This window comes from Mytilus californianus, unplaced genomic scaffold (genome assembly GCF_021869535.1).
Source record: "Mytilus californianus isolate M0D057914Y unplaced genomic scaffold, xbMytCali1.0.p SCAF_6, whole genome shotgun sequence".
Lineage (NCBI taxonomy): Eukaryota > Metazoa > Mollusca > Bivalvia > Mytilida > Mytilidae > Mytilus > Mytilus californianus.
Window position 1 is genome coordinate 89,995,685 of NW_026262712.1, and position 24,394 is coordinate 90,020,078.

Below are 24,394 nucleotides of genomic sequence, written 5' to 3' on the forward strand. Positions count from 1 at the left end.
ACATTCGAAAACAATCCGTCTGCTCTCACAGTCGCAGGGTCAACAGGCCGGGGTCAACACTGGGTAGGGTTAGCTTGTCCCGTACGCTGATGGGATCTTTATGTAAGAGGCTGTTGTCGATTGATGCTGTCTTTGGAGGCGTAAGAAATTTAGGTTTTGGGAAAGAAGAACTCTTAAGGTCAAAGTTCAAGGTCAAGACAGCAGCTGAACTGAAATTTTGGGTAGGACAACCTTTTTAATAACCATGTTCATATGTTAGTACATGTATGCAGGGCTGCCAAGTCTCGCGCATTTTCATGCTTATTTGGCGGCATTTTCCTTTGATCTATTGTTTTTTCTCTTTGATCTTTACGATTTTGGCCAAATCTCACGCATTTGCATTATTAAAAGTTGGCAGAACTGTGTATGTATGTCATGTGTATGTTCCACCTTCACCAAACATTGTTTGAACATGCCATTTGGAAAAAGACCATATACATGTATATGATATAGAAATATTCCTATATTATTTCATGATTTAGTCCAATCTAATACACCTTATCGCTATTTGGAAATCTGTCCCGGTTGACCCGAGAATCTGCCCCGCTTGAACTATTGACGTCATACAACAATAACTTTTCCATTGTGGCGTCAGATATTTTGTGTTATGACGTCAAAATTTTACGGGAACCTTTGTGATGTCCAGTAATGGCTGACAAATAGCGATAAGCCCCCTGTATTCTTAGTCCAAATAATTATGAGGTCTTGAAATCATTTGGACTAGTCCAATTTGGGACACTATTCCCAAGTCCAATCAGAAAAAAAAAATAGTTACTTGTAAATAACTTCCTGTTGGGGTCAAGTAGTGTCAAAATATTGCCATCACTAATGAGCTGAAGGTAGAAAAAGTTTAGAAAAGGGAATGTTTTGAAATTTTGATAGTTTTATATGAACAAATTTCTTTAATTCACTAGATTACATTAATTTGATTTTATGAATGAACTGTCTGTTTGAACAGTCTCGAGTTGATTTGGGGGGAAATGCATAATAGGACATTGTGGCATAAAGGTATTAATGCTGAGTAAGACTGTGAGGTCAAATTTTTACAGAAAAAGTATCAATTGGAAGATCATGAATTTCAAATTAAAGTCATATTAACGGGATAAATGCTTTTTAAAGTGTTTTATATGATTGTTAAACATGTCTCTTAGAAAAGTTTTATGAACAATACATTGTTGAAACAGGGCCTTTAAGTAAGCTTCGACTGGTTTTTGAAGTCTTGAAAAAGTTGCGTAATTTTTAACTTAAACAATGTTCTTCTTCTTTCGTTACAGAAAACCATCAACGTACTGATGTTTATACTTTCCGGCGTGTTAAATGTTAAATGCATTTCAAAAACCACGATAAGATCTATAAGAAGACACCATTTGAGTTTTCTGTCAATACGACAATAGATCAAATTAAGGTCAAGGTCACAATGCCTACAAAAATTCTGTTGTTTGAAGCTTTTGTTGTTTTTTAGAAATAACATTCCAGACCATATAGTATTAAGCCATAAATAAGATCTTTAGCAATCTTTGGAAGATTATCAGTCAGGGAAATGCAGTGGAATTACTGAAATAAGTGATTTTTAAATCACTCATTTTAGTAGCAAATTAGAAATTCTGTGATTTTGTAGTTTTACCAAAATTTTAAACATAGTGACGGGTACAGGTTTAAATTATATTTAATTATTAGTAAAATTGGAAAAAAATAACCTTTTTCTTCTTTTAACAGTGTTTAAGTAGCAAGGTTTATGTCTTTGATGCAATCATTCATCTGTAAATTCTAAATTTGTTGAAAAACTGCTATAATGAAGGCTTTGCATACAATGTAATGATCTAATACTTTCATAACAGATTTTTCCCAGTAGTGGAAGTATTTTTCCTGTAAAATTCAAGGTTTCAGCTTACAGATTATGTAATAAAATTCTAGTGTTTGCCACCAAAATCCATTGACATTGAACCAGCATCATCTCAAATGAATTTTAAAATGTTGGCTCATTGGAGTTTAATAAAATTTATGTCAAAATTACATCAGCATTATCTTAAAACAAAATCCAATGACATTGAACCAGCAACATCTCAAATGAATTTTAAAATGTTGGCTCATCGGAGTTTAATAAAATTTATGTCAAAATTACATCAGCATTATCTTAAAACAAAATCCAATGACATTGAACCAGCATCATCTCAAATGAATTTTAAAATGTTGGCTCATCGGAGTTTAATAAAATTTATGTCAAAATTACATCAGCATTATCTTAAAACAAATGAAAGTGATAAGGAAAATTCCAGTATATTGACCAGGAGTTACTTGATGGCATTGTCTTGTTCTTGATTTGGAAATTTTAAGGTTAAAAGCTAAAGCTGATCCAATTTTCAAAATACTAACTACTTAGATATAATGTATTTGAATTATCTTAATAGGTGATTTTTTTAGATAGGACAGTTAATTAATTAAATTTTTTAAAAGTTTGTTTTTATAGTGTTGACTGCAAGTTAATACTGCAAATAGAGATGCAGGGGCGGATCCAGCCATTTATAAAAGGGGGGTTCCTAACCCAGGTTAAAGGGGGGGTTCCAACTATATGTCCCCATTCAAATGCATTGATCGTCAAAAAAAAGGGGGGGTTCCAACCCCCGGAACCCCCCCCCTGGATCCGCCACTGAGATGAGTATTTGAATTGTCATTAATAAGATACATTATAGTATATTTTTTCTTCTTAATGGATTAAATCTCAGTCTATCTTTATATCTTTTGATTATTTATTAGTCCCTGGTAAAATACAAAACCAAAGATTTTTTAAACATTAGATGATTGAATAGAATATTTTGAAAAGTCATGAAAGTCGGAGACTCTGTCACTGGTTGAAAGTATAAGTTAACTTTATTTTTAAAATTGATATGCTGAACTGTTAAATTCAAGGTTGCAAAATTTAAACAGCAAATGCATTACCTTTGTTTTGTTGCATATATCATGTTCCTTTGCAGAATCTGGCTATATACCATATAGAACATTCATGTAGTCTATGTTAAAGATATTTTGTAAATGAGCACTTTTTTATCAATTATTTATGGAACTTCTGTGACAGTATGTCACATGATACATCAATTTAATCAGTAATACCTTGTTTACTTAGAAATTAAATTTGTCTAAATGAAATCATAATCATGATTATGTTATTCTAAATGAGATCAAAAGGGAACAATATAGTGTTTGGTAAACAATTATAAACATGATAAACCTTTTACTCGATTTGCAAAAAAGAAATTCAGCAGTTTACCTGCAGGCATGTCATTCAATTCACAATTTAATTTAATAAGATTTTTAACATTAACCCACTAATTGCTTACTTTAAATCTTTGAATTATGTAGTTCATGTAGTTGTACATGTATAAACAATAGACATTAGGATGTGAAGCGATTTTTTAAATTGAATGACAAAACAATAATTTTGTGGTTGAGATTTTTATGTATGAAAGGAAAGAAAAAGTATTGGTGGAGGTAGTTGTTTAAATCAAGCATAACAGTTGCAATAGAAATTGAATGTTTGTAACATATATACATCCAAATGATTTATTTAGGCAGGAGTAAAAATCTCCTGATTTTTAAGTCCTCTTCTGTCCCTTCTGTTAAAAATTCAAACCCCCCTTTTTTTTTGATAATTTCAACCCCCAAAAATTTGTCAGTCTCCATCTCCTTCGGAACGGTGAGCTTTTGCCATCAATTGGCGTCTGTCGCCGTCAGTCCGGTGTAAACTATTTCAAAGATCTTCTCCTCTGAAACTACTGAACCAATTCCAACCAAACTAAAGCTGAATGATCCTTAGGGTATCTAGAATTAAGTTTGTGTCTTATTTTCTGTTCGTCAAAAAACATGGCCGCCATGGCTAAATTTAGAACATAGGGGTAAAATGCAGTTTTTGGCTTATATTTCAAAAACTAAAGCATTTAGAGCAGATCTGACTTGGGTAAAAATATTCATTAGGTCAAGTTCTATTAGCCCTGAAAGTTTCAGATGAATCTAACAACCCATTGTTGGGTTGCTGCCACTAAATTGGTAATTATAAATCAACATATGATTAAGGCCAAAAAATAAATCAATAAGAAGCATATATGATCTGCAAATGTTCATGTTTTTAACTGAATTTTTAGGGTTTCTATCTCACTGACATACATGTACCCCATGATGCTATTCCTATCATAATTTCTAGAGGTGTACTATGATTATTCATAATATGTTCTACTGTAAAAGTGTATTTGGATTTAAGGTGGTATCAAACACCTCGACTAAATTTAATTGGCTCTTTTAATTTTCTTTAAATTTTGACAAAATATTAAATTTGACCCTTTGACAAAAATGTAAAGATTTCAAAAAACATTTAAATGGCATTTTTAAGCCACTCATTAATATATATTGAAAAGCAAAAATAATCAGTGATGAAAGATTTAAGCAAAAAATTAAATGTGAGCGATTCAGGCTCATGAGAGCCTCTTGTTTATTACACCATTGATGTCAATCTCTAATATAATAAATTTTGTGTAAATGATGTTCAAATATTTGACCTGTAAAATCATCAAAGTTGGATAATTATGTGGCTTCACAAGAAATTTCAAGTACTTCCCTTTTTAGCTCACCTGGCCAATAGGCATGATAGGGCCAAGTGAGCTTTTCTCATCACTTGGATCCGTCGTTGACATCCATTAATTCTTACAAAAATTCTTCTCCGAAGAAACTACTGGACCAAATTTAACCAAACTTGGACATAATCATCATTGGGGTTTATAGTTGAAAAAATGTGTCCAATGACCCGGCCTGCCAACCAAGATGGTTGCCATGGCTAAAAATACCACAGTTTTGTCTATTATTTTGAAAACTGTTATAAATAGGGGAAATCTGACAGGGGAAAAATGTTCAGAAAGTTAAGCTCTACCAATTGTGCATATACGTCAAAAGACTTCTTATCGGAGTTATTGCCATTAAATGACAAATCTTACCATTTTTTTTGTGTTTTTGCCTTATATCTTAAAAATAATAATAGATAGAAACTGCAATAAGCAAAAATTATCAGCAAGACAACCCCTACAATTAAGACAAAATGGGGGAAATAGTCTGACGATTTCTAATTGGAGTTATTGCCCTGAATGACAATTTTAACCATTTTTTTTGCTTTTTGCCTTTTATGATAAAAACTATAATAGATAAATAGACAATTTAAATCAGAAAAATGATCAGCAAGGCAAGATCTACTATCAAGTCAAATTTTGCCGATATAGTTAGTAGACTGTCACTCTTTATAGGAATGATTGCCCTTAAATGAGGATTTGTTTTAACCCTCTATTGTGTTTTGAGCAAATGCTAAATAAAATAGAGAGAAACTAAACAGACTAAATGATCAGCAATACAAGATCAAAAGACAGAGATTTCTGAATTGTCATGAATTCAGGCTGTTTTCTGTACTTTGGTCGGGTTGTTGTCTCTTTGACACATTCCCCATTTCCATTCTCAATTTTATTCTGGTCTACAATGTTGGAGGGTGTCCTTTGTTGAATATGCATGCATATAGACCAAGGTGAGCGACACAGGCTCTTTAGAGCCTCTAGTTTTACCATGTTTTTCAAATTACTGTGCTCCTTAAAATAATGATAATTCGTAAAAAAAATAATAATGAAATACAAATTAGATAGAGAATTACACAAGAATTGTAGTTAAGTGATTTTAACTTTCTCAGGAAAATAAGAAAGTAATATATTAAAAATTATTTGATCTATACTCTTGATACTTTTTTCAACATGTTCAATACTTAAATTGAAATAAGTAAGAAATTTATTTACATAAATATTGCTATGAAATTATCTGTGAACATGCAAGATCTGGCTAATTATAGAATTAATACTTTAGAAAAAGTAAAACAAAACTGACTTTAACAATTAAGGAACCATTAATGAATGACAGAAAAGAATACAAATTAAACAGATCAAATGCAAATAGTAAATAGATATAAGAAGATGTGGTATGAGTAAAGCTTATTATGGAGGGGATATGATAGTGAAATCTATCCAATACACATAAATTGTATTGTTGTTTACATGTGAAAAAAATTATAACTGATTTATGAATAGATGCTTAAAAACTATTTTTTATGCCCCCGCATCTAAAAGTTGGGGGGCATATTGTTTTACCCCTGTCCGTCTGTCCCATTATGGGTATATAGTTATTCCAGATAACTCCTCCTACAGTTTGAATTCTAGGAAGTTTTCACTTTGCTGGCTTTTTGTACATGTATTGAAGGGGTGCATGTGGTCAGGGTTTTGATTTTTATTAATATTTGCTCTTTGGGAGATATATAGTTGAACTTTGTCATTTTTGGAGTATATACTTGCATAAGAGTACTGAGGTGCAAAGCGTTTCTGGATAACTCCTCCTACAGTTTGAATGCTAGGAAGATTTCACTTTGCTGGCTGTTTGTACATATATTGAAGGGGTGCATGTGGTCAGGGTTTTGATTGTTATTAATATTTGCTCTTTTGGGAGATAGTTGAACTTTGTCATTTTTGGAGTATATACTTGCATAAGAGGATTGAGGTGCATAGCGTTTCTGGATAACTCCTCCTACAGTTTGAATGCTAGGAAGATTTCACTTTGCAAAATTTTTATAAATAACACTTTGCATCTGTAGGGGCATCATTTGTGTCTCCCAGACACAATAATATCTCAAAGAAAGTCTTACATTGACTTTGTCTAGTTTCTTTATTAAGTCAAAAAGGAGTTAAAAGCAGTTTTCAACGTGACAAAGGTAAAATCTCCAGTTGTGACTTGGCAACTCTGTAATATGTCTGCATATATATCATGTATATAACAGCAAAAATAGTGCTATAGATAAGTAATACACAAAGTTGTTAATTAGTTCTTCTTCCATGTCCATGTGTATGGCCCAAAGTGTTAGGGCTGTTAAAAAATAATTATTACTTATAAAAGGAAAAAAAAATTATGTTAAAAAGCTATGAGCCTATGTCCTATGTACAGCTATTCATAAAAAGGCTGTCAGATGTCAGCGCAATCTCAGGCTTATATGTATATTCACCTGATATTTTACAGCCAATACCTGAATACTTTTGAGAAAATGGCTTACAAATCTATTTTCATTCAGTGCAATGTTTCATCACCAGAAAAACTGAAAAAAGAGTCTTAATAAATGTACTTATAATAATTACCTTAAATATTACATGATTTTGTAGTATAATAAGAGACAGGTCTTTACTTATATGAATTATACATATATATGTGCATTTTTTAATAGGAGAGCTAGTGTTTCTCAAAATAACCTTTCTTCAAACTAGTTGATAATAAACAAATTGACTGTTAGTTTTGACACTGAAAAAATTAGGAATTATTCATATTTTATTTACCTTTTTCAGAATGCTGAAAGATGCAGTGCATCAGTATTGCCAGTAAAAGTCATCATATTTACTTTAAATGTGAACTAACAAGACAGTTCAGGAGTCATATGAAATTTCAATATAGAAACCTATTAACTTCAAGCAGACTTGAGAACCAACAGTTAACAGCTGATAAACTGCCTCATCAGCCAGAAAATATTGTTCATAATAATCTTACACTTCCTGTGAAATTTAAGTCAACAGATCCACAAAAAGCAGAAGATATTGCCGTTAAATTAAATTTACGTACCACATACAGACATGATACTTCACCAAGTGATCCCGTAGTCTTAGCGTTACATGGTATGCCAGGAGACGGTGGTGACTTTCACAACCTGTCATTACAGTTAGCTAAACATGGCATGAAATGTATTGCACCAGATTTTCCAGGTAAGTTTGCAAATTTGAAAAGAATTTTATGTAGCGCCATGATAGAGTGGCATTATGTGATCATGTTTGTCTGTTAGTCTATCTGTATGGGTTTAAATTTGTTTACCATTAAGTTGTGGTCACATCTGAATTCACATGTTCATAATTAACTTAACGAAAATAAAAGTCGATGAAAGTTGTTGGTTGTTGGTTTTCTTGTTTGAATTTTTTACAATTTTTCATATAAGAGTCTTTCATAGAATGCATAGCTACAATGTATATAGTATGGATTCTGCTCATTGTTGAAGGCTGTATGGTGGCCTATAGATACCTATCTCATTTGGTCTCCAGTTGATAGTTGTCTCAAATGTTGGAAATGAATCAGGTTAAATTTGGTTAAAAGTAGTTTACCATGAAAGAAATTATGGTTACATCAACATGAGAGTTAGTACACATGTTCCTTATGATGTGACATTTTAGAGTTTGACCCAGTTTTTGTGTTTTTTTAAACATGGAAATTAAAGGGAGCATTTTGTCCTAAGGACACATTCTTGATTTTTGTCGAGCCTTCGACTTTTGTCGAAAAAGCAAGACATAGCCATCCTACATTCTGTCGGTATCGTCAACGGCGTCCACAAATATTCACTCTGTGGTTAAAGTTTTTGAAATTTTAATAACTTTCTTAAACTATCCTGGATTTCTACCAAACTTGGACAGAAGCTTGTTTATCATCATAAGATAGTATCCAGAAGTAAATTTTGTAAAAAAAAAATTCCATTTTTTCCGTATTTTACTTATAGATGGACTTAGTTTTTCTGCCAGTTTACATTACATTCACTCTGTGGTTAAAGTTTTTGAAATTTTAATAACTTTCTTAAACTATCCTGGATTTGTACCAAACTTGGACAGAAGCTTGTTTATCATCATAAGATAGTATCTAGAAGTAAAATCTGTGAAAAAAATCCAGTTTATCCGTATTTAACTTATAAATGGACTTAGTTTTTCTGCCAGTTTACATTACATTCACTCTGTAGTTAAAGTTTTTTTTAAATTTTAACAACTTTCTTAAACTATCCTGGATTTGTACCAAACTTGGACAGAAGCTTGTTTATGATTTAAAGCTAGTATCTAGAAGGAAATTTTGTTAAAATTTTGTTCCATTTTTTCCGTATTTTACTTATAAATGGACTTAGTTTTTCTTCCAGTTAACATTACATACAGTCTGCAGTTTAAGTTTTTAAAACATTTATTAGATTCATAAACTATCCTGGATTTTTACCAAACTTGGACAGAAGCTACTTACAATCAAAAGATAGTATAGAGAGGAATATTTTTATTAATTTTTTTCCTCATTTTTGTTGAGCCTGCGATTAACAGCAAAAGTAGGCGAGACACTGGGTTCCGCAGAACGCTTACAAATTTTTACTTTCTATTCTTCATTTTTATACCACTGGTTAGGGTAACATATCTTCCTGTACAAAGCAGGGTTAACTTTTTACACATTGTGACTTGGATGGAGTGTTGTCTCATTGGCACTCATACCACATCTTCTTATTTCTATTAATAATCCTATCACATAAAAATCCTCATCTTGATATGCAATTGCAATATTTGCCATCAGATGTTAAACATGGTCACATCCATCCATTTTCTAAAATGTCAATAACCCTTTCATATATTTTTAGTTTTCTCTCAATAGGTTGTGGTGAAAGTAGACTACCAGCAAATGAAGTGTATAGTATTGATTATAGTCCGACAGGAAAAGCAGACATGTTAAATAGGATTTTAGATGAATTAAAGCTTGAAAGGTTTGTACGCATATTATTTAATTTTGTCAAATTATTTTTTTTTTACTTCATTTTAACTCATGTAATGTTTGTACTACTGGTAATTATTAAAGAGGCATTAGCTGTCAAATTCATGTTAACAGTTAAGACCCAAATTCATATTTGCTTTATAACATTTTGAATATAAATAAGAAGATGTGGTGTGAGTGCCAATGAGACAACTCTTCATCCAAGTCACAATGTATAAAAAGTTAACAATTATAGGTCAAAGAACGGCCAAAAACAAGGAGTCTTGGCTCACACCAAACAGTAAGCTTTAAAGGGCCCCAAAACGACTATTGTAAAACAATTCAAACAGGAAAACCAACGGTCTAATCTATATAAAACCTATATTCAAAATACAAAAATTCCATAAGAAACAATAAACGATACACATGATACATGGACTCATTATAATGAATCAGCATTTCGGGCTTATTTAGACTAAACACCATCTAATTATCCGAAGACTGCCTATGGTCATAATAACCAAATATAAATATGAATAGACATAGACAGGCAAGCATGTGCATTCCTATCATGACAATTTTTCTAGGTGTGTTTGATTTCAAGTCATCATTTTACCTATATAAGAATGATTTTTTGTGGGCATGTCATTCAACATAATGGTTATTCCTGATGTCCCCTTGTTTCAGATTTCAATGTTGACATCCTTTTCTTTTTAATGATTGAACTTCATGCTGAACACATGCACAACCCATCTCCACTGAAGGTCAAATTAAAGTTTGCATGAATAAAGATTCAAATGAGGTTGAATTATTGGCTTGCAAGCTACTAATACATGATCAATTATTTTTTATCTGACCGCAAAAAAATTTTCATTGTCGTATATTGATATGACGTTGGAGTCGTCCTCGTCTGTCGTCGTCGTCCCAAGACACATTAGTTTTCGCACTCTAACTTTAGTTTAAGTGAATGGATCTCAATGAAATTTTACCATAAGGTTCAATACCACAAAAGGAAGGTTGGGATTGATTTTGGGGGTTATGGTACTAACAGTTAAGGAATTAGGGACCAAAAAGGGGCCACAAATAAGCATTTTTGTAACTTCCAGATATAACTTGTGTGTAAGTGTATGGATCTCTCTGACATTGTACCACAAGGTTCCATATCACAAAGGGAATGCTGGGATTGATTTTGGGGGTAATTGCCTCCAAATTTTAGGAATTAGGGGCCAAAAAGGGGCAAAAAACAAGCATTTTTCTAGTTTCATGACAATAACTTGTGTGTAAGTGTATGGATCTCTCTGACATTGTATCACAAGGTTCCATATCGCAAAGGGAATGCTGGGATTGATTTTGGGGGTAATTGCCTCCAAATTTTAGGAATTAGGGGCAAAAAAGGGGCAAAAAACAAGCATTTTTCTAGTTTCATGACAATAACTTGTGTGTAAGTGTATGGATCTTTATGAAATTATACTACAAGGTTCCATATCATAAAGGGAAAGATGGAATTGAGTTTGGGGGTAATTGCCCAAAAAGTTTAGGAAAAAGGGGCCAAAAATAAGCATTTTTCTTGTTTCCAGACAATAACTTGTGTTCAAGTGTATGGATCTCTCTGAAATTGTACTGCAAGGTACCATACCACAAAGGGAAGGCTGGGATTGATTTTGGGGGTATTCACTCAAAATTTTAGTATTTAGGGGTCATAAAAGGGCCAAAAAACAAGCATTTTTCTAGTTTCAGGACAATAACTTGTGTGTAAATGTATGGATCTTTATGAAATTGTACTGCAAGGTTCCATATCACATAGGGAAAGCTGGGTTTGAGTTTTGGGGGTAATTGCCCTAAAAGTTTAGGAATTTGGGGCCAAAAAGGGGCCAAAAAACAAGCATTTTTCTAGTTTCCAGACAATAACTTGTGTTCAAGTGTATGGATCTCTCTGAAATTGTACTGCAAGGTACCATACCACAAAGGGAAAGCTGGGATTGAGGTTGGGGGTGATGAATCATAAAGGGGTTCAAAAAGTTTGGGGGGGATTATTTTTTCCTTTTTTTTTCTTTTAAATTTTCCATTTTAAATTGGTTATTTCTGATTTATATATAAAAGCAAATAATAATGATATGGTTTGAATAGGTAAATTAAAATTTTTTAAGTTCTTAGACCACTTTCATTCTGTGTCAGAAACCTATGCTGTGTCAAATATTTAATTATAATCCAAATTCAGTGCTGTATCAAGCTTGAATGTTGTGTCCATACTTGCCCCAACTGTTCAGGGTTCGACCTCTGCGGTCGTATCAAGCTGCGCCCCAGCGGAGCATTTTATTTAGTGTATTTTGACAAAAATGAACCAAAATGACTGCTAATAACGAAATATCATTTCTTTAGTCCACTTTTAAAAGTGTTTGAAATAAAAACATATTTTAATTTTTGTCTAATTTGTAGCTAATGCCCCTTTAAAGGAGTAAGCCAGGCAATGACAATCACTCATGAACAGCTGATATGTACATTGTTGCACTGCTGCACATAATATGTACATGTGCTGCATATGCATATTATTTTTTGTGACAATCGACAAATTAGTTTTTATGCCCCCGCCGTAGTGGAGGGGGCATTAAGTTTTACCCTTGTCCTTCCGTTCGTACGTACGTACGTCCCAAAGTTGGTTTCCATTCTCTAACTTTAGTTTGTCTCAACCAAATGTTATGAAACTTATACAAAATGCTTATTACCACAAAACACAGATCAAGTTTGAATTTTGGTGCTTCACTTTAACCGTTCTTGAGTTATGCCCCTTTACAAATGGAAAAATTGCTGAATTTTCTGTTTCCGTTCTCTAACTTTAGTTTGCCTCAACCAAATGTTATGAAACTTATACACAATGCTTATTACCACAAAACACAGATCAAGTTTGAATTTTGGTGGCGTCACTTTAACCCTTCTAGAGTTATGCCTTTACAAATGAAATAAATTGCTTCACAGAGCGCAGCTGGATACGACCGTAGAGGTCGAACCCTGAACAGTTGGGGCAAAAATGGGCACAATATTCGCGCTTGATACTGGTCTGAATTTGGATTATAATTAAATATTTGACACAGCATAGGTTTCTGACACAGAATGAAAGTGGTCTAAGAACTTAGAATTTTTTCTTTTGTGCAATACACTATGCTGTTGCGAATTGCCCCCCCCCCCCCAAAAAAAAACACAAAAAATTTTTTTTACCCTCCCACCTTTAAAAAAAAAGAAGAAAAGAAAAGAAATTTTCTTTTTAATTTCTGAAATCTGAAATTCGAAAAAATTGTCCCCCTAACAATTTCTTTTTAACCCCCCCTCCAATTTTTTTTCACCTCCCCCCCCCCCCTTTTTAAAAAAATTGTTTCCCTCAAGATATGGTCATAATCTCAGTTCAATTTTCCAATGGAGTTTGCAACCATAATTACCCATTTAAATACATCATAAAAGTCTTAAAATAGAAAATGACATACATAATCATGGCTAAAATTAATATATTAAATATTCCTTAATCAGCATTTTTAAATAGTAACTTCTAAAAATAAATTGACAGCTAATCACCTCAAGACAATACAACATTTCTTTATACATAATTTAAAAGCAGTGTAAGGGAGGTAATCAAAACTTAACATTGTACTTTTTTTTTAATTGTCCATTTACCAGGAAACTCTTGTTTTTCCCCTTTTTTGCCCCTAATTCCTAAACGGTTTGAGCCATAACCCCTGAAAGCCAATCCTAACCATCCCTTTGTGGTATGGAAACTTGTGGTCTAATTTCAGAGAGATCCATACACCTCTCCACAAGTTATTGTCTGGTAACTAGAAAAATGCTTATTTGGGCCCCATTTTGGCCCCTAATTCCTAAACTGTTAGGACTATAACCCCCAAAATCAATCCCAACCTTCCTTTTGTGGTTATAAACCTTGTGTTCAAATTTCATAGATTTCTATTTACATTTACTAAAGTTATTGTCTGGAAACAAAATGTATTTGGAGGACGCTGACGAAGACGATGATGACGTGATACCAATATATGACTGCAAAATTTTATGCGGTCGTATAAAAATTGCTGAATTTTTGGTTTCCGTTCTCTTACTTAAGTTAGCCTCAACCAAATGTTATGAAACTTATACACAATGCTTATTACCACAAAATACAGATCAAGTTTGAATTTTGGTGGTGTCACTTTTACTGTTCTAGAGTTATGCCCATTTACAAGTGGAAAAATTGCTGAATTTTTCGTTTCCGTTCTCTAACTTAATTTTGCCTCAACCAAATGTTATGAAACTTATACACAATGCTTATTACCACAAAACTCAGATCAAGTACAAATTTTGGTAGCATCACTTTTTCCGTTCTTCAATTATGTCCCTTTATAACTTTATATGATATGCAAGTGGGGGCATCATCTGTGTCCCATGGACACATTCCCCATTTATTTTAATAAAATTTTAAGTGATACTCTTTAGGTCACATAGCTCTATGGTCAGAGTAGGTCCATAAGAGCTATAACAATCACTTAACGTCCAACATTGGTGTTGTAGACTTTTTAAAAAATCTTCTCCTTTGAAACTTAAGGACCAAGTTTAACTAAATTTGGCCTGAAAGATCCTAAGGATCAGTAAACAGCAAAAATGTTGAGCAATAGAAGAATAAGATATACAAATATTGTCAAAATAATTGAAACCATCAGACAACTCCGTATAGGAGTTATTGCCCTTAAATAAATCTACAACAGTTAGAGAAGTTCAACAATGATCCCCTTTTCAACATGCAGTGTAAATGTACAACTCAGATAGAAAACAAATATTTCTCTTGTAATTCATTGTAGATGGACAATTATTTCTTTTGTAACTTATCAGATGGAAAATTTAATTGCTCTAATTTTCATTTCCTCTTGTATTATATTCCCTAATTTTGATGTCATCATGAACAAAACTGAATACAACAGAACATTGACTGTTTGTCTTTGCTTCAAATATTGTCTCCCCTGAAAACCTTATTCCAATTCCGAATTTTACAAACTGATTCTGTAATTTTTAATTTAAAAAATCGTAGCAAATACAAAGGTATAATTATCATTATACCTAAATTTTATATTTCAGAGTGGACATTCTTATCTCTCACAGTGCTGGATCTTTTCTTGGATTTAGAGCAGCAGCTGAAAATGATAGAATTAAATCTGCAGTATTCTTGAATTTTTTAGGAGGTAAACCACACAGGTATACTATAAAAGGATGAATAAATTTAGATACTTTTATATATTTGAATAAAATAAAAATCTTAAGGCCTTCCTTAATTTATTCTACGAGTAAACAAACATAAAAAAACACCGCATATTTCAATAGGAATAAAGCTAAAAATTTGGCAGAAATTAACTTTTTATTATTAAATTAAAATCAGTGTTTTAATTGAACAGATTGAAAATATATTATTGATATTGAATAAAGACAACATCACATGCAGTTGTGCGAGTTGTATTTTCATCTATTTTGTAGATAATTTTTTTCTTCAGGTAAATTAGTCAATGAGTGATGGATTTCTCTTAGGAGCAATTTAAAGGTCCCAGTGAATAAACCCCACTGAGAACAATACTTATTGTATTCATTCTTTCAACAGGGCAGTTCATTGTCCAAAAATTAAAATAGACACAGGTAAAGCCACTGAAACGGGGGAAATGTTTTATTTTTTTCGCAATAAAGACTGTTTCATAAACATATATAAATAGGCTGGATCTGGCCTCAAGTTTTATGCCCCCGCGGTAGCGGAGGGGGCATTAAGTTTTACCCTTGTCTGTCTGTACGTCCCAATTTGGTTTCCGTTCTCTAACTTAAGTTTGCCTCATTCGAATGTTATGAAACTTATACACAATGCTAATTACCACAAAACACAGATCAAGTTTCAATTTTGGTGGCATCACTATAAGCGTTCTAGAGTTATGCCCCTTTACAAATGGAAAAATTGTTGAATTTTTCGTTTCCGTTCTCTAACTTTAGTTTACCTCAACCAAATGTTATGAAACTTATACACAATGCTTATTACCACAAAACACAGATAAAGTTTGAATTTGGTGTCATCACTTTAATCATTCTAGAGTTATGCCCCTTAACAAATGGAAAAATTGCTGAATTTTTCGTTTCCGTTCCCTTACTTTGGTTTGCCTCAACCAAATGATATGAAACTTAAACACAATGCTTATTACCACAAAACACAGATCAAGTTTGAATTTTGGTGGTGTCACTTTAACCGTTCTAGAGTTATGCCCCTTTACAAATGGAAAAATTGCTGAATTTTTCGTTTCTGTTCTCTAACTTTAGATTGCCTCAACCAAATATTATGAAACTTAAACACAATGCTTATTACCACAAAATACAGATCAAGTTAGAATTTTGGTGGTGTCACTTTAGCTGTTCTAGAGTTATGCTCCTTTACAAATGGAAAAATAGCTGAATTTTTTCGTTTCTGTTCTCTAACTTTAGATTGCCTCAACCAAATGTTATGAAACTTAAACAGGTAAAGCCCCTGAAACGGGGGAAATGTTTTATTTTTTTCGCAATAAAGGCTGTTTCATAAACATATATAAATAGGCTGGATCTGACCTTAAGTTTTATGCCCCCGCCGTAGCGGAGGGGGCATTAAGTTTTACCCTTGTCTGTCCGTACGTCCCAATTTGGTTTCCGTTCTCTAACTTAAGTTTTCCTCATTCAAATGTTATGAAACTTATACACAATGCTAATTACCACAAAACACAGATCAAGTTTTAATTTTGGTGGCATCACTATAACCATTCTAGAGTTATGCTCCTTTACAAAGGGAAAAATTGCTGAATTTTTCGTTTCTGTTCTCTAACTTTAGATTGCCTCAACCAAATATTATGAAACTTAAACACAATGCTTATTACCACAAAATACAGATCAAGTTAGAATTTTGGTGGTTTCACTTTAGCCGTTCTAGAGTTATGCCCCTTTACAAATGGAAAAATTGCTGAATTTTTCGTTTCCGTTCTCTGACTTTAGTTTACCTCAACCAAATGTTATGAAACTTATACACAATGCTTATTACCACAAAACACAGATAAAGTTTGAATTTGGTGTCATCACTTTAATCGTTCTAGAGTTATGCCCCTTTACAAATGGAAAAATTGCTGAATTTTTCGTTTCCATTCCCTTACTTTAGTTTGCCTCAACCAAATGTTATGAAACTTAAACACAATGCTTATTACCACAAAACACAGATCAAGTTTGAATTTTGGTGGTGTCACTTTAGCCGTTCTAGAGTTATGCTCCTTTACAAATGGAAAAATAGCTGAATTTTTTCGTTTCTGTTCTCTAACTTTAGATTGCCTCAACCAAATATTATGAAACTAAAACACAATGCTTATTACCACAAAATAAAGATCAAGTTAGAATTTTGGTGGTGTCACTTTAGCCGTTCTAGAGTTATGCTCCTTTACAAATGGAAAAATAGCTGAATTTTTTCGTTTTTGTTCTGTAACTTAAGTTAGCCTCAGCCAAATGTTATGAAACTTATATATACATAATGCTTATTACCACAAAATACAGATCAAGTTTGAATTTTGGTGGTGTCACTTTTACTGTTCTAGAGTTATGCCCCTTTACAAATGGGAAAAATGCTGAATTTTTCGTTATCATTCTCTAACTGAAGTTTGCCTCAACCAAATGTTATGAAACTTATACACAATATTTATTACCACAAAACTCAGATCAAGTACAAATTTAGGTAGCGTCACTTTTACCGTTCTTCAGTTATGTCCCTTTATAACTTTATATGATATGCAAGCGGGGGCATCACATGTGTGTAGGACACATTCCCCATTTATTGTTTTCTGTGTCAACATCAGAATTTTAACAATTTTTTCAGTAAATTAAACAATATATATAATGAAAATGATGAATGAATAAGCCCATTGAAGCAGTCAGGCTATGAATCATCATAGGCGCTGTTAATTTTATGTTTTGACATTAATTACTTTTTATTAGCTATTGTTTGCTTCTTTCTTTTTTGTAGATATGCCAGACCTCACAATCTTATACTGTTCCTTTCAAAGTTTCTGAAGAATCCTAGGATACAGCCATTTTATACTCCTCTGTTGCCAAAGTTTTATGAATTAATTGGTAAAAAATTTCGTTTATTTCTAGTTACTTTCTATTGTTTAGCATAGTCACATGAGGTAAAAAAGAGGAGGTACTTAAACGACCCAAAATTGGCATAATAATCTAATACCTTGTTCACACTATGAAATCTGCTCTGGGTCGAACCCAGTATAGTTAATCGGAATTAATTACCCCAGTTCACACTTAATAAAAATCAACTCACTTAGGGATTTTCCCTTCCAACAGAAATAGACATGAGTGCGCCAAAATTTTAACTCGCAAAAGTCCACTGCAGTTGTTTGTTTTTTAGCTCACCTGGCCTAAAAGTTGCACCCATTTTGCGCAAAAAATCCTGAAAAAATCAAATGACTGAAATTTGTATTTTCATAATTTTTCATTATACACGTCTTTCAATCGATAGCTAAATACACTTTAATATATATAGTTTACGCAAATCTGTCAATTAAATCAACAGATGAAGTCTTCAGTGAAGAGAATCGCATGCACAAAAAGTCGACTTTTGAAATGAGCAGTTAAAATATGTCACAAGCATTCATCTCTTACAAAAGGGCCAAAAAGCATGGAATTTTGTCAAATTGTTCTAAAAGTGTAAAGAACTTTAAAAAAAAAAAAAAATCAGAAAGTCAATTTTTCGAAAGGGATAACCTTGAGCATGTGTGCAACTCGATACAGATTACAGAATCTAGGCTCATTGGGAGGTCGTTTCAAACCAATTTTTTCATGATTCAGCATTAATTTGAAATTAAATTTGTTAAACTTGATAGTAAATATGCACGGGATAAATCTACAAAATAAACATAGGAAGGAAACTTGCGTCTGTTCCAAAATAAACGAAGGTGAAAAAACTGTCAAAATAGGTGCAATTTGGATACCCTCACATTAGTTGCATTAATTTGAATAGCATGCATATTAGAAGAAAAAAATCACCCAATAGAGATAGCTATTAAGTATTTTCTTCTCTTTGTTTTACGTTAGACCTCAATTTTTGTTGCTAAAAACTGATTCTGGTGTTTCTCCCGTGATGATCCATAATCTGTCTACTGGTTATTCAAATGACATAAGCAAATGTCATGTGTCACCATAGCAACAACCTCACATTAACTCCACTTTACCTTCACATATAGAAGGCAAGGTAATTTTAATCCGGGTTTGCCCCGGGTTAAGGCTTTCACACTTCCTAAATCTAACCTGGGATTAATTAATTCAGGTTGAACCTGGATTAAAAAGGCATAGTGTAAACGGGGTATTAGACTTACAAAATCATGTGACACTTGCATAAAATAATTGATAGGTATATGCAAAGTATAAACAGTAAGGTCTTGTACAATTCATAATATACATCAAGATTTTAAGGCGAAAAGATGTAATAAATGTACTTTTTAGCTTACCTGTACCAAAGGGCCAAGTGGGCTTTCCTCATCACTTGGCGTCTGGGGTTGTCCGTTAACTTTTACACAAAATCACCTTCTCTGAAACTACAGGTCCAAATTTAATCAAACTTGGCCACAATCTTCATTAGGGTGTATTGTTAAAAAAATATGTATGATGACCCTGCTTTCCAACTAACATGGCTAAAAATAGAACATAACGGTAAAACACAAGTTTGGTCTATTTATATCTTGAAAACCGCAATAAATAGAGAAAATCAGACTGGGACTAAAATGTTCAAAATGATGAAGATCTTGCTCTTGTCCATTTACATCAAAACTGTCAGACAACTTATTAGAGCAGTTATTATCCTTAAATAATGAATTTTACCGTATAATTTTCATTTTTTGACCATTATCTTGAAAACTGTAACAGAAACCAAGACACTGTTAAAATAGCAAAAAAGACATTTGCAAGACAAGATCACCAAATAATTGAAATGTCCAAAATTATATGTCAACTTGTTAATGGAGTTATTCCCCTTTAACAATTTTTTGTGTTTTTGCCTAATATCTTGAAAATTATAATTTAGTGAAAATGATCAGTAAGACGAGTTCTTAAAGTCAGTCAACTCCTCATTGGAGTTATTGCTCTTTAATGACAATTTTTACCATTTTTTAAGTTTTTATACACCCGTTTACGGGACGTATTATGGTACAGCGTTGTCCGTCTGTCTTTCCGTCCATCTGCCGTCAACATGTCAAACAATAACTCAAAAACACTTTAACCAATTAACTTGCATGAAACTTTGGTGAATTGTTTATACCTATTGACATGATCTCCCTTTCGATTTTTATAAATTTTGAATTTTACGTCTCTGAGTTATCGGGTTTTATTCATTAAAAAACAGGGATTTTCCAGTTTTCGGACAATAACTCAAAAATGCCTTGAGCAGTATTCATGAAACTTTTGTTAATTGTTTATATCTATTGATGTGAGCTCCCTTTCGATTTTTAAAAAATTTAGATTTTATGTTTCTGAGTTATGGGGTTTTATTCATTAAAAAAGGGTGATTTTCCAGTTTTTGGACAATAACTCCAAAATGCTTTGAGCAGTTTTCATGAAACTTTGGTGAATTGTTTATATCTATTGATGTGAGCTCCCTTTCAATTTTTATAAATTTTAGATTTTACGTTTCTGTGTTATGGGGGTTTTATTCATTAAAAAAGGGGGATTTTCCAGTTTTCTGACAATAACTCAAAAGTTCTTTGAGCAGTTTTCATGAAACTTTGGTGAATTGTTTATATCTATTAAAATAACCTCCCTTTAGTTTTTATAAATTTCTGATATGACATTAAGGAGTTATGAAACTTTATTCTTTGAAAAAGCGACGGGCGTATCATGCGCTCATTGCGCAGCTCTTTGTTGCCTATTACCTTGAAAACTATAATAAATAGATAGACACTATAAATAGCAAAAATAATCAGCAAGACAAAATCAACAAAAAAGAGATTTTAGTCGTGAATTATATTCTAGTCAGAGTTTTCAATGTTGGAGAGTGTCCATTGTTGAAGATAAACATAAACCTAGGTGAACAACACAGGCTCTTTAGAGCCTTCAGTTTCTTAAAATAAAGATTAAGATTATATACAATAATTTTGTCATTAATTTGTAATGGGTATTGCATGCATATCTTCAAAGAGCCTGTGTTGCTCACCTAGGTTTATGTTTAACTTCAACAATGGACACTCTCCAACATTGAAAACTCTGACTAGAATATAATTCACGACTAAAATCTATTTTTTGTTGATTTTGTCTTGCTGATTATTTTTGCTATTTATATACATCCACATCTTCTTATATCTATATAACAAGGTTGATATTTATTTCAAATTAACAAACATTGTAGTAAAATATCTAGTTGGTTTTACCAAGTGCATTTCTTGATCAGAAATTATAGTTAGAAAAAAAAAAGAGTTTGATTATTGTTACTTTTAAGATATAGAGAGTTAATAACAGACAGTCTTAGACAGAAATTTTGTTGGAGGATATGCATTAGAGTAAATATGACAAATTTCCATAACTAATATAGTTGATAATGCGAATAAGTTTAACAAATAACAAAGAACAACAATGGTAATGTTCAGAAAAAGGCTACGATTAATGTGATGTCATAATGAATTATCAACCAATCACATCATTTGAAATGACCAGTTTATTGCAGGAGACAATTTACATCAAACATGGTTTAAATTTAATTATTTTAAAGTACCTGATTGAAAGTTGAATAAAAGCACCCACAAATGGAGAAAAATACTTTGACATTACATTACAATTTACATTATGAAATAACTATTAGGAAAATGCACTGTAACATGTCAGGCCTTTTTGTTTATTTCGTTTCTCCTCATTTTTAGCATTTATCTATTATACAGTATTTGTATGTTATTTCAGGTTTTGCCAGGTATGATGTGCAACCATTACAAGTTGCTGTTGAAAATGTTGCTACAGCTGAGTTTGAGAAGGTGATTAACTTATTGATGCTAAATAGCTAGTAGATACATTTGCCTTTTAAAATACAACTGGCATATAAGGATCATAATGATGATATGTGAATAAATTTATCGGTTTTCAAGAGCTAAATTGACAGCGCGTCATCACTACAATGGCTTCCATTTTTACCATTATAAAAATTAGGTGGCGTAATGGGGAGATAATTTTGACGAAGTAGAATCCTGACTGTAATATTCATGGTAAAGTCCTATTTCAAGACAATTTTCTCATAAAATGTGTTTTTGAGACTCAATCCACTCAGAATATTTCATTTTTGTAATATTTCACTTAAATAGCATGAAATTTTAACAAATGAGAGTTCACACAAGGTCAAAGGTGCATGTGCAGCTTCCCATAATAGGTGTAATACCACCATTGATTTTCCCCTATTAGTCTTTGTTAAATTTGCACTTTTCAAAAAATTTTGCAGAATTTATCTTTGTTTTAAATAAAGAAATACTTGGCATGAGTAAAGTTTTATCTTGTCCAGTACTATAGACAAAATTTCACATAACATTTCATTGCATATAAGAAAATAACCATCACTGGAAGTTAACCAATCAAATTTTCACCCCTTTTTTTCCTGTGTACAAGCTTTAGTAATCATGTAATCTCAAGTTTCCAAAATACTCTATAGAAACACCAAACAAAAAAATAATGGTGCTTTGAAACACCCAAGACATATGTTTATGACTCAGAAATTTTTTTTTACTGCAATGAAATGTAGGATTAATTTCCTACAACTGTCAAATTCAAGAGAATATTTTTTTTCAACCCTTTTTCATATGCAACCTGATGTGACGTACTATGATTTGGTGGTAAAAAAAGATTTTATTAAATAAACAAAATCAAAGTACATACGGGGAAAAAAATAAATATCAAATTCATAAGCATGACGGACACAGAAATCAAATTCAGTAAATCTGTTTAATGTAATGTAATGTGATGTGTTGATTTATTGATTTATTTCTCAGAGAGAGTTTGCTCAGCGAATTTAAACAAGTGTGGTTACTATATTTCAGATACTAGATCATATGGAAACAATTAAAAACAAGAAAAAGCCAGCTATGTTTTGCTTTGCGACAACAGATAAATTAGTTGAACTTGACATTCCATACAACATTCTAAATCATGTTGGCATAAAGGATTCTGACATCATAAAGCTATGCCGAGAAAACAATATTAAAGAACCACCCAGGGAAATAGCTGAAGAAATTAGTATGTAAATATGTAAAAAAAAAAAATAGTAGTACCACACATAAATGTTCCCGCTCATTGCTTACAGTTTTTTTTTAAACAATAAGTTTGAAATGTAAACTTGACTATCAGTCATCATTATACATTCATTAAACAAACAAAAAATCAGCTTCAGATGAACAAGCATTACAAAAAAAAGTCATGACAAGTGTAATTTTTAAAATTTTTAAGTTTAAGTGCCGTAATTTTGCAAAGATGCTGTCAACTCGAATAAAACATGAAATATGATCTGTAAGTCATCATTACACACTTATGACTGCAGGCATACTAAAAATTGCAGTTAACTGTTTGATTTCAGAAGGATGGAAGGGCAAACATGGATAACACTCAATGCCCCTGCCTCTAAGTGGCTGGGCTGTAAAACATGATGATATGATTTCTGTGTCCACAACATGTGTTTCTTGAATAACCTGCACAAGTTATGATTGTGAAGTTTTGAAATAAAAAAATATAAAACATTTAGAGTATAAAAACAAAAAAAATGTTTTTGAAAATGAAGTGTTTGTCCAAACAGTCTTGTGTCAGAACTAACTTTAATTCCTTTAGTTTATTTTCTAACAATTTTCTACAAATTTATAATCAAGCTTGCCCTGTTTAAAAGACTATCTGATCATTGAATCCACCACATTTTTATAAGGGATCAAGGACAACTAAATTGTGTTTGTATATTGTATTGTCTAATTGTATTCTTAAAATACCAAGTTTGAATTTAATGTAACTTACCAAGTAAAAATTTAATGTAACTCTAGCACAAATGCATAACAAATATGTTTGTAGAAATGTCTAAAAATTCTGTTAGAATTAAGAAATTATTGAGGTTTTATTATAAGTGCAAAATGCAAGGGAGTGAATAGAACTCACATTTTTAATTCTAATACATAGCTGCAATGATTTGTGTATGTAGAAATTCCTGAAATGTTTTTGATTTATATCATATCCTTGGCCTTTGTTATACAGTTTCTTATTTTTCTGCACATAATAATTACTCAATGCTCTACATATTTCTATATTGTTTTCTAATTTTACTGTTTTAATTTGGCACTGTGGAGATTATTTCTTAATACACGTTATTGGAAATAATTGCCAAAAAATTTTAGCATGTTGTAAGGCAATTAATTTTAAAGTTAATGTTATCTTTTTCATTTCCTTTTTCTGACTTTTCTTCTTTGTACTATATTTTCCAAAGTTATAAATGGTTTATATATATATCTAAACTTTTTACAGACAAATCATTGACAGAGTGGTACTACAAAGCTGTACAATTTGATAGAGGTGGACATTTGTTACAAAAGACACAGATTCCAGAATTGACAAAACATATAACAGATTTAATCAAATATGTGCCTAGATAATGTTTGTAAAATAAATACATATCTTTAGTACATAACTTATAGAAATTAATTTGAATTCTTAAAATCAACAAGGTCTTTCGAATAAAATCTCCAAGATGATGCAA

The 24,394-nt window shown here is 32.0% G+C and overlaps 1 protein-coding gene across 2 annotated transcripts; it reads left to right on the plus strand.

The window, feature by feature from the left end:
• The first annotated feature begins 56 nt into the window (after positions 1-56).
• On the plus strand, positions 57-24,356 carry LOC127704688 (uncharacterized). 2 transcript variants are annotated; one of them, XM_052208822.1, is made up of 8 exons: positions 57-221; positions 7,440-7,850; positions 9,529-9,637; positions 14,731-14,847; positions 17,654-17,760; positions 21,583-21,653; positions 22,704-22,899; positions 24,163-24,356. In XM_052208822.1, the coding sequence occupies exons 2-8, from the start codon at positions 7,451-7,453 to the stop codon at positions 24,288-24,290; spliced, it is 1,128 nt and encodes a 375-aa protein (XP_052064782.1). In that variant the 5' UTR covers positions 57-221; positions 7,440-7,450; the 3' UTR covers positions 24,291-24,356. The 2 variants fall into 2 exon arrangements, with proteins under 2 accessions (XP_052064782.1, XP_052064783.1); XM_052208823.1 differs by lacking the exon at positions 22,704-22,899 and having other exon boundaries at positions 24,163-24,319.
• The last annotated feature ends 38 nt before the right edge of the window (positions 24,357-24,394 follow it).